The sequence below is a fragment of the Homarus americanus genome, unplaced genomic scaffold, assembly GCF_018991925.1.
Source record: "Homarus americanus isolate GMGI-L3 unplaced genomic scaffold, GMGI_Hamer_2.0 scaffold28, whole genome shotgun sequence".
Lineage (NCBI taxonomy): Eukaryota > Metazoa > Arthropoda > Malacostraca > Decapoda > Nephropidae > Homarus > Homarus americanus.
Window position 1 is genome coordinate 6047837 of NW_024742238.1, and position 12100 is coordinate 6059936.

The window sequence follows — 12100 nt, forward strand, 5'->3', positions numbered from 1 at the left end:
ACTGTGAAGGCTGTCACTGACAGAAAAAAAATTAATAAAATAATCTAGTCGACGAGGTGGCCCAGGCGCAAGGCAGTGAAAATTAAGAAAGTTACTGAGGTGACTGGGGGAATATGTTTTTCTTTTCTTTTTGAGGCGAGGGAATAATAACAAGCCAACGTAGATGGCAGATAGATAAGTTAACACAAGAAGAAAACGCCAGTTTAATTACATTTACGGAGACGGAGAGCCAGATGCTTCACACCGATTAGTTGAAAAAAAAATTCTCGACAACATCCAGGTCAAAGACCCATTGAAGAATTAAAGAAAAACATCACATCTGAATACAACAAGATTAACATCATGCTCATGATAGTTATGAGAACGTTGTATTGTAATTTCCCTATTGTGCGCGACTTATAAGACATTTTGCACAGTGTAGATTTCCTGCAGGAGACAAAAGATGCGGAAATTAAAGAAACGATCAGACTTGGTGGATGGTGACAAAAAGTGTAAACCACTCTTGGTGAAACTGTTAAAAATATATCGATGAAGCAAATAAGCCTTACTAATCATGATTAGTGTCAATTAGGTCTTCCTAATCACAGAGAAAATAACGCCAGATAAACACCATTACTATCTGCATCCTCCTGAGTCACCAGTGGGAAGATGAGGCTTTTGTTTGACCTCAGCTCTGAGCACGCGTGTCCGGGAGAGGAGGGGCGTATGAAGGGGGCGGGGCGAGGGTCAGGAGGTATGGTAAGAGAGGAGGGGCGTGTGGAGGGGGCGGGACGAAGCAAGGGTCAGGAGGTGTAGGGAGAGAGGAGGGGCGGGGCGCGGATGACAGAGGAGGGGGGAGGAAGAAGGCGTGTTCAAAAGCCACCACTCTGTTACTCGCGTCGGTGATGAGATCTATCATAAGGCAGCTGACGCCACCACCCGCGCGTCGCCACCTGACGCCACCACCTGCACGTCGCCACCTGACGGAGGCGAGCTGACGCCACCACTTGTACGTCGCCACCTGACAGAGGCGAGCTGACGCCACCTGGCAGTGGGGGGCTGACGCCAGCGCCTACACGCCACTACCTGACCTAACTCGAGCTGAGGAGATTCCGTCATCCCTCACCTAGAGTCTAGACTAGAGGCAACACAGAATCTCACGCTAGGAACTACTGAACAATGACTGACGTGATCCGTTGATCGTATAATCCTGATATTCATGACGTCATGACACCCATCGCTAGTGGCAAGGCACACCAGCTATTGTCAGCCCCTAAACACCCCGGGCTAACGGAAACGTAATGTTACTCGTTTCCAGGGAACTCGGCAGAACGGTCTCCGAAACATTATCCCTGAACGGCTCAGGACTTGAACTATTATTATGTTTTTGTGCGAACTTACTGTAAGTAACGATTCTGCTGGTCAATGAATGCTTTTAGTACACAGGAAATAATGTTCACTCAGTGTGAAGGTGACAGCAAGCTGGTGAAGGTGAAAGACATTATTGATGAAAGACCCAGCAGACAGGTCCTCGAGTGCCACCCTCAAGGTCCTGGGTCTGATAGTGTCATGTCTTCTGTCTGTAGCCCAATGGTGACACCAGACTACGGACTGGCTACAGGGACGCGGCCACCACCAGGGGGCCCTGACAGCTTGAGGGACTCTGTCAACGTGTACCTCCTGTCACGTGAGGAGCTGCGTCAGTGCTTAGAGTGTGCCGGGTGCCACCACCAGTACCTGTGGCCCTGGCCGCCCCTCTCCCTCCACCCTCCACCCATCCTGCCACCCACCACAGCCGCTGCCACACACCTGAGGCTTCAGCTCCTCCCACCTGGTCACGATTGGGGCGGCCTGGCAGCCTGGCACCGAGGCTTCACGGTGGACAGTCTTTTGACACCACGAGACGCCTGGCCACTACACCTGCCACCACACCTGTCCTCACATCTTCCAGCACATCTGTCACCACACCTACCAGCACATCTGTCGTCACAACTGCCAACACCCCTGTCGTCACACTTACCAACACAACTGTCTCCACACACCCCGAGTACCGGTAAGATAATCTTAAGCCAAAGGTTTCTTTAGTCTGCCTTTAAGTGAGGACTTTCTCATTAATTTTCCTATATCTTCATTTTATCGTCAACTAAGTCCACTCAATTCTCACTATATCTACCCAAATCTACTTACGTTTGTCTAAATCCATCAAACTCTACCCATCTCTACTCAAACCCACCTAAATTTACTTAAACCTGTCCAAAACAACAACAATTATATGGAAATCTACACAAAACCATTTACACCTCTATATATTTGTTTCATTTATTATTTATACATAGATAAAACACTCTTGGGTTGGGTGTTGTCAGAGCCTCATCACAGGGACCACTGGTAGTTACACGGGAGATGATGCCGTTTACTGTATTTGTGTTCTTTGATGTTACAGTGATGCGCAACACAAGGACTCAAGCTCAACCTACCGTATACATTGTTTATATACCTGCACTGTATGTAAATTGTTTATATACCTGCACTGTATGTAAATTGTTTGTATACGTCCACAATGTGCTGTACCTTGTTTGTATACGTGTACTATCTATGCACACGTCTCCCCCCGCTACCAAAAATTCTTCAGTGACTGTAACTAGTTGTCATAATACCCACTCATTTATTTACCCAGATGTAAACGTGTGTCTCAGGAAACTATCACACACATATTTCCCTTACATCAAGTACCGCATAAAATCGACCAAATAAATACAAGTGATAAGATAAAGAAACACCATATATATACTGTATATATAGGAGGGCGTATTGGAAACTATATATGATAACCTGTTGTGTGCGTCTCAATATTCCTTGGGTTATTACTGTACACAGGTCGTTAAATCAGTGGATCTGGTCGAGGTAGTCATTATTGTTCTTTCTTCTCTCCAAAACCATCTAGATATTGATTCAGGATTTATTTACCGCACGAGGAGTTGAAAATAATATACAGTTTTTTATGTTCGATTGAAAATGTTGTCCCCGAGTGTTTGACCTGCCCACTACTATCGTATAGTGTGTGTATTAACATATCTGGGAAGGTAAAATTAAGCCAGATCTGTCCCATTCACTGATCAGCCACTCACTATACACTCCAAACGTTTCTCATTATCTGTCGGGTAATTCTGATAAACCTGTTGTCTTTTTTTTAAACATATATATACATACATATTAATTACTACATTCATCACTTTACATAATGTTATTTATTCAGTTTCAAGATACATTTAATACATCTACAAAAATAACAAACATGTTCTCTTGTTTCGTAAGACACTTGGTTCACATCTCGCAAGATAAACGACCAAGGAGGAAGCTTTAATAAAAAAATAATCTTGAGTAGCGTGGTAGATGAACACTCCTAACTGATAACAAGTTACTATGACGACCCGCTACGGCCAGTGTGGATATAGCACACTGAAGGAGGCATCATGACCAGCACTGTAATTGATTGTCTTTACTTCCCCAACACTAACATTAGGTATTCATTAAGAGTTAAGTGACCTGGGAGTGCCCCGGAATCGAACAAGTAAACCTAAGGACAGTTGTCTCTAAACGGCCGCCGAACACCTTACCTTACCTAACCCCCTTAACCTGGTGCAGCTCAACTAACTACTGTAACTCAAGAGGGAAACAGGGAACTTAAGATGTCCATTTGTCCGTATATTAACATAGCGGTAGGATTCTTTACTCTATAAGGAAATTATCTCAGGAGTTTGCCTCGGGCAGAATTTTCTCCACGGAAAAACAAAGATGTAAATAATTTAACAGTCGACAAAATTCGCATAGCAGCGTTACATGTGAGACAGTGTTGGTTGTAGCCCACTTGGTTGTTCTCGACCAGAAAAGGTTTAGACGTCATAAAAACATGGTGGACATGGCGTAATGTGTGGGGTACTCTCGCCAGGGATGAAGACAATCAGGGGACAGCTGGGCCTCCGTCGAGGGCACTAATCCCTAAAAACCCGAGCGTGGGAGCTCATGGCCCTCACGAGTGCCACTATTGTCTCCTGCACCAGTCCAGACTCGAGTGCCACCAGCGAGAGGGTGATACTGCCACACTACTCCTCCTCCACTTCCGCCCTTCCTCATGCACACCCCGAGGCCTGTTGGAGTAGGGAGGGAGGAGGGAGGGGCAAGGGAGGTAGGAGGTGGGGGGGGGGAAGGCAGGGAACAGGGAAGTCGTGCAAGGGAAGGGGGGGGGCAGGGGAGGTAGGAGAAGAGGAAAGAGCAGTAGTGCAAGGGAAGGAGTACAAGGGGAGGGAGGGCAAGGGAGGTAAGAGAAGGAGAAAGGGCAGGAGAACGGGGGAGGGAAGTGCAAGGACAGATGGAGAGAGGAGGGAAGAATGGGTAAGTAAGTGAGATGGCACTAAATACCTCAACACACTAACTGAAACTGTTGATTTAGTCATCCCTAACACCACAAGAAAACGGCTTTACCTAAATTAATATACCTCAATAGTTTTTCTTCCCTGTCCGTCCGTCCGTGACACTGATAGGCTCACCATGTAATATGAACGTGTAGTTTTCCTTGAGCGACTCCCTGAACTTGGTAGATACATATTGAATACACGGTAGATGCTTACAATGTGGAGGGTGTTCTTTGGATCACCTGAAGATTAGACACCCCGGTTTATTTCACCTGAAGATTAACCACCCTAACGCTTACCTCACATAACCTAACACCCTCCCCCTCCCCTCAGGTAGCGTTGTGATGGTGGTTAATCCTCAGGCGAGATGAGCTTAGGGGGCTAATCTTCAGGTGACCCCTTATTTCCTCTTGGTGGTTTGTGATACTTCCTAATGCAATAAATGAATGTACTTTCTCTCTCTATAACTTACCTTGCTTCGGGCAGGTGAGGAGGGCGGTTCAGGAGGGGGAGAGGACCCCCCAGGGAGGAGAGGAGCCCCCCCTAACAAGAGGAAGCGACGCCACCGCACCATCTTCACCGAGGACCAACTCCGCCAGCTGGAGGTCACCTTCCAGCACACCCACTACCCTGATGTCCTCCTCAGGGAACAGCTCGCCCTCAAGGTCGACCTGATGGAGGAGAGAGTCGAGGTGAGAGCGACTGGGTACATTGTAATAGTCGTTTCTCTATGAGGGGTCTATTCCACTCTCACTCTCTTTAATGAGTACAACATAAGGTATTAACTTTTCATACAACTCTTAAAAAAATCCAACTCTCTCTACATTTTTAAAAGGAATTCACCTCTCTATACAATTTTAAAAGGAATCCAACTCTTTCTAAACCCCTTACAGGGATTCTGACACTCTATACACCTTAAAAACAAGTGAATACGTATCTGTCTTTTCACTGCGTCCATAATCAGTCATCTATCTCACCCCTGTTCATCGGTCTTCCTCATTACCTCACCCTATCACTTCCTTCCTTCTCTCAACCATTAATCTCCTCCCCATCTCTCACGTACGTCACCCTCATCTCTCTCCCACATCACCCTCCCTCCCACAACATCACCTTCCCCTCCCATTCCACAACGCCATCCTTCCTCCCACACCACTACCCTCCCCTCCTACACCACCACCCTCCCTCCCCAACACCCTCCCTCCCACAACACCTCCTCCCACAACGCCACCCTCCCCACACCCCCCCTCCCACAACATCACCCATCCATCTCACCCCACCCCACCACCCTCCCTCCCTCCCACCTATTTCAACATTCATAAGTCTTCAGATTTCCCGCACAAGTTTAATGTATCCATCAGATTATAGATAATTAACCTTAGGAGCGTTTTTACTCCCACAAGCCGAGTTCTTGTGTTTTCAGAGTCAACAATATTAGCTTTGCCAGACGAAGCTCTGAGACGAGTAATCTTGATTGAAGCGAAATTATCCAAACACAATAGACGGTGTTCCCGGGTTGGCTGTGCTGCCGGGCGGGCGGGGCTGCCGGACGTAAAAGTAAAGGCTGTAAGTGGCTGGTGTGTCTGTGTGTGTGTGACCACTTTATCAGCTATGGTCACGCTTATCTATCAGCTGTACCGGTGTGGTCTATCATCCCTATTGTCAACCGTATCTATCAGGTCTATCACTTTATCTATCAGCTACAGTCTATCACCTTATCTGTCAGCCGGGGACTGTCAGCAGAGAGAGGCGGTGTTTGGAATGAAAACAAAGCGACTGTTTGAGTGGGAGAAAAATACTAAGAGAAGAGAATTATCATTATTCTAACGTATTCATTAACCGGGGGTCTACTTAGTGGCTGGGGTGGGGCGACGCTTTTATTGGGTACCGCCATCATTAATCCCTCTCCATCCCACTCACTTTGGAGAGGGATGTGAGGAGGGAGGGGGGGGGGTACTTTATCACTCCCCTCTCTATAGTCACTTCTCGCTCGGGGAGGAGGGAGATGAGAGGGATGTGATTGGGCACTTTAATACCTCCCCCCCCCCCTCTCATCTATCTCCCTCATTCACTCAGGGGGGAAGATGTGGGGAGATACGAGAGCAAGAGCAGTTGTTTCCTCCCTTCTCTAGACTATCTCCCTCATATAACACAGTACTTCACCCACTAACCCTCCCCCTTCCCTCACGGTCTTTCGGGAGGGGAGGGGGAGGAAGGATATCTCAGCTTTTCCTTCCTTCTCTCACTTCCTCTCTACCACACGGGAGGGAAGATGAGTCTCATACACACCCCCTCCCCTCCATCACAGTTTCCCTCTCCCCTACCCCTCACCTCCCACACCTTGGCATAACCTCCACCCCTCACCGTGGCCTCTAAGCCCTTTTCAATCCCTCTCATCTACCGACGCATCCCTCTCTTTTATTACCTACCTGGCGTACACCTGTGTGTCAACCTGTGTCCCATCTCCTCAACAAATATTAGCTTCCCCAGTGATGGCTTTCGTACTTAATTCATGTATGCAAATTCCTCCGTCAGAGCGGAACACCAGAGACGCTCAGCCCGACATTTGCATGCCAAGTCCGTCTTCTTAAGAATCTTCGCTCTTGATTTTACATGGAAAAAAACACTTGCCTCCACCTGGCGTAGGAGACACGGCCCAGCTCTGAGGGTGGGGAGGTGAAGGGAGGGAGGGAAGGGAAGATCGGAAGAGGGAGGGGGAGAGGGGAAGAGAGGGAGGGGAGGGGAGGGAGGGAAGGGAAGATCGGAAGAGGGAGGGGAGGGGAAGAAAGCAAAGGGGGAGTGATGAAAATGGTAAAAAAAAGGGGGGAGAAGGGAGGAGAGGAGGGAAAGAGAAATAAATAAGAAACAAAGTGGAGGGGTATTTAGATGTGATGATAAACTAAAGATGAAGTGAAAAAGAAAACATTTAAGTAAAAGAAAAGAAAGAAGGGAGAAGGAAAGAGATGGAAATATAAGACAAAGGAAGAGAAAGAATAAAAAATAATAATCTGGGAAGAGAAAGACAAGAAATAACAAAGATAATAATTTAAACCAAACACTTGACCGGTATGATACATTATACAGAAAACCTGTAACTGTAAGAGACATAACAGAAACTACTGATTATATATTCATCAAACACCTTTAAATCCTTCTTGTGATAACTGTATATACTGAATTTGTACTAGTTTTTACCTTCACGATGTCAGACGTATACACACAAATACCGGCTCTTGACACTTGTATGATTATCTCCGGGGGACAGATGATAAAGGGAGGAAAACCCGAAGCAGGTACAGTATGTGAAGGGTGGGAAGCAGCATTAAATTAGGATATTCCATGGGTAGAGAAAAAGGTGTGTGTATGTGTGTGTGTGTGTGTGTGTGTGTGTGTGTGTGTGTCACGAGGCGCCCTTTGCCCTGCCGGAGGAGCAACAGGTGAGGCTGGGGGACCAATCTGTGTCCAGGTATAACACATGAGTCTCCAGGAACCAAAGTTTGTAAATATTTTAATAATCTGGACACCGACTACTAACGCTCTTTTCTTCATACTTCTCAGATTCATGGAACATTTCCCAATACCCAGAATCTTGTCTTGTATAGTATGCATATACAGTATAGCATATGTGTTACCTTGGTGATAGTGTCCATTGTGATCTTGTAAACACTAGTGTCATACAATTACTCTTCGTAAATTACTAGTATATGATAGAAGTGTTTCCCTGCCTTCTTACACTGTTAAATCATATTATTCTTAAAAAGATGTACAATTACTAGAAGTGAAATTAAATGCAGGCAGCCATTACAGCATAGGCTTGCCATAAGCTGGGTGTGTCATATCACACTATAATTGTTAAAATCTTCCTATAGGTGTGGTTTAAGAATCGTCGAGCCAAGTGGAGGAAACAAAAGAGGGAAACACAAGAAAAATCCCTCGACGAGATCAGTATTCTTCAGAGCAACTCACAAGGTGGTGTGCTCGCTCCCAGCATTTTGGAGGTTGACCAACCAATCAACCTAAAGCCTTCTGAGACTGACCCACAGATTACTCTAAGGTCCCCTGAAGTTGACACACATATAAGAAAGCCGAAATCCAAGACTAGCAAGTTAACTCGCCAGCACTGTGAAGTCAATCATCCGAGTCATCAGATCACAATAAATACCATTTCACTGGGACTGACAACAAAGGAGACCCAACAAGACACAAGACACAAGAAAGACAGAACCAACGCTGGGATCAAGCAAGTGCTGAACGTCAGGCGGGGAAGTAAACAAGATGGACGGGAACGGATCTTGAAAACTGAAACAAAATCTAAAACCGTGAATGGAAAGCAGCAACAAATGTCACAAACTAAGGGCAATCAGAGAACGACACACACTAAAGAAGATGTATTGAAAAAGGGTATAAGGAATTTGGTGGAAGACGCTGTGACTCACAAGAAACAACCGTCACCCTGGAGGTTGAGAGTAAGTGATCCTCGAGTCAGGCAGGAAAAAACATTGGGTAACAAAGCCAAGAGTGTCTACATGCACGACAACCTTAACCAAGTTAGCTTGAGTTAGAGTTCTTTAAACAGTAGTTTGAGGTCTGGCTGTGTAACATAAACTGGGGTGGCCAGAGGAAGTGAAACACCAGCACTAACTCACACAACTGCAGACAGGACAAATGACCCAGCTGCTGAAGGGCAGTCAGTTCAGTTGACTCGGGCATTGAGCGATAATACTGAATAGCAGTAAAGTCAGTTAACTGGGTGCTGAATTACTATTAGTTGGCTCAGCCTATGAAGGGTAACTTAGTGCTGGGGGTTTAGTTGACCTACAATAACATAATAATGAAGTTGCTGTATGTTGTTGATGGCTGTAGTTTTTATAATGTAGTTTCAGTGAATAAGAATTTCTCTTGGTAAGACAAAAGAGCTCTAGTTATTACACACAGGTCTACAATACTATTTAGTGTTTAAAGAGCACTATAGTACAGTAGTCCAACTTTAGTCAGTGTTTATCAACTTATAAAATGTTTAGAAATAATTAGTTTTGAACATTTAAAAAAAATGAGTTAAGTGATACTGTACAGGATATTATCTAGTCAGTGTGAGCTTGTGTATTGTTCAGACTTTAGAATGTTAGCTAAAGTGCATTGACCTTCATAGTGTTAGACTAGTCATCCCATATTACACTGATGTTCATGAACGCCACTAGAGGAGGGAGGTGGGTTAGTGTCTAGTGTTGTTTTTATAACTTTACGGAGTGGAAAAGGACATAAGGCGTTGTTGATAGCTCACCTTGACGCTGGGCAATTCCAGGAACTAGTGAAGTGTGTGTGATTTTAGTGAATTATTATAGAATTATATTGTGTGCACAACCTCACACCTTAACAATAATTTCAGTACATTTAAGCTATTTTTCCTTGTACATTAACCTAAATCGACAAAGTTTAGTATGTATACCATATATAACATTGGTTCATGAGCGGGTACAGAAACCTAAGTAGGGAAACCAACAAGTCGAAATGTTTTTAAATACTGTAATGAGTCACGGAAATTCTCACATCAATTAACAACATGGGAATCCCAGCAAATGGGATAAATGTTATGACCCACAAAAACCACTTGAATGTCCGTAAGTCTATCTTTATATTTTGAACACCTGCAAATGGATGAGAGTGAGTGTGTACCTAGATACACTCAACAACTGAAGACAGCACAATGCTCCCTACAGCTACTGATACCTCTTATTATTTGCCCCACTTAGAGAACTGACTCGGTAATATTAACTGTTTTCCCCGCTGTGTTGTAGAGTCTTCACATAACATGGGTCCTTGAGCTACATCATGAATTTAATAAAAAGTTACACATAGAATTAATGTTTCCATATCCTCTTAATCTGTCATTAAATATCATCAGGTAAGGTTTTGTTAGGTTATGTTAGATTACCCAAAGTTAAACTGCATAAAACAGATGATCATCCAAGTGGGATGTACTGTAATCCGAAAAATGTGACCAATTGGTCTTAAGAGGGAACCCCTCCCCACGAATGCTGCATAAATTTCATCCATGTGTAACCCTATTATGTTCAGCAACATTTATATGGCAATGCAAGAGTTGTGTGTGCTCCCAGTCACCACATCCCTGAGGAGACTGAAAACTTACACCTGTAGTACCATGGAACAGTCAGTCTATTCTTTGTTATGACCTTCATTGTCCAGTGTTAGTACTGGATAATGCCTTCACATCCGACCCAAGGACTGGACTCACAACACACCCTTGACAGATACAGTACCTGGTATTCTTTCAGTACATCACTAAATAAATTTTTCACTTAAATCACATCTTGCCTTCATCACAAAATGGAGAAATACCAACCTTGCAGTTTTTTTTCTAATCTTGAAGCTTCAGCAGTAACCAATCCTTACAAATACAGGAATACCGTTAAAAAAAATCAACTGCATCTTCCAACCTTTTCCATTATCAGCATCTCTGAAATAATCACATAGCTTACAGTGTTTCTTGGAATCAACACCTGAAAATGAATATGAACAAATTTGGTTTTCTTTCGTGTATAGTACAGGGTATTTGTTTTTCCTTTTTTTCTCCACAACTGTGCACCCTTGAAAAAAAGCCAAGTTCACATACAAGTAGAGCTCTTACCTGGAGTGCTCCTTTCATATTTGGAGAGGTGTGTCTCAGTTCTCCTTGGCTTTCCATAAAAATCCACTCTGACTTTTTCATGACATATTGTTGCAGCTTCCCTCTCCTATATCTCTCTCGTTCAGGAATGTCTCTTTCTCCATTCAAACAGCACCTGTTTTACTGTAAATACCTTGATTAAAATTACTGTAAGTCCATTATCATAATATGGATAAACTCATTCTACAGGTACTTGCCGCTTGTCATTCATACACTATATGCTACAGTATAGACAAAACACTGGAAGCTCTCCAAGAAAAGGAATCATAAAATCAATGGCCAAGTCTTCAAGAGCTGTTTTATTTATGATAGAAAAAGATTACATTAGATACTGCCATAAAATATGCTGTTGTTAAACTGTAAAATACTGTGATCGATAAAATAACTGGCATAAATAATCAGGGGAAATTTTTTATCGCTGGCCTAGGCAACAAATTACAGAGTTGAGACCACGTTTATATTATTTTCCGAGATGATTTTTTGTTTTTTGTTTGGTAGTTAAATTAATTAGAGTGTTAAGTTCTGATAATTTTCACAACTTACAAAAGAGCAATTCAATCCAAATCCTTAAAACAGTTTTTTGGGGGGATGTTCTGAAACTCACCTTCAAACCAGATGTTAAATATTCCGTTTATGAAAAAGAACCAGTTACTATTATTATACAGGACTCTTCTACTGTATATTATAAAATTCAGAAGACTTCAGTTCTACAAATACAGTACAGGAAAAATAAATAGAGTAAACTACAACCCATACAACAAATACAATAACCAATAAAGTAATACTACAATACAGTACTCCTTCCTCTACGCCTACACCAGCATCTAACTCACACTGTACGTACTGTAAAAAGCAAAATATTTAAAATGTTACCGATGACATACAACTTATATTCATCTTTCAATTGTTTTATATTGGCATAGAAATAAAAATAAGACATAAATGACATTCTTAATTTTGGTTGCCTGAAGAGTATGATACAGTAAGTAGAGGTTAAGTCTTTCTGCTAGCAATGTTGTATGATGAT

The 12100-nt window shown here is 43.5% G+C and overlaps 1 protein-coding gene across 1 annotated transcript; it reads left to right on the top strand.

Annotated features, from left to right (window-relative positions):
• Window positions 1-648: 648 nt before the first annotated feature.
• LOC121876568 lies at window positions 649-10238 on the top strand. Its single transcript, XM_042381769.1, has 4 exons — window positions 649-738; window positions 1444-1678; window positions 4878-5083; window positions 8258-10238. The coding sequence occupies exons 1-4, from the start codon at window positions 649-651 to the stop codon at window positions 8948-8950; spliced, it is 1224 nt and encodes a 407-aa protein (XP_042237703.1). The 3' UTR covers window positions 8951-10238.
• Window positions 10239-12100: the final 1862 nt, after the last annotated feature.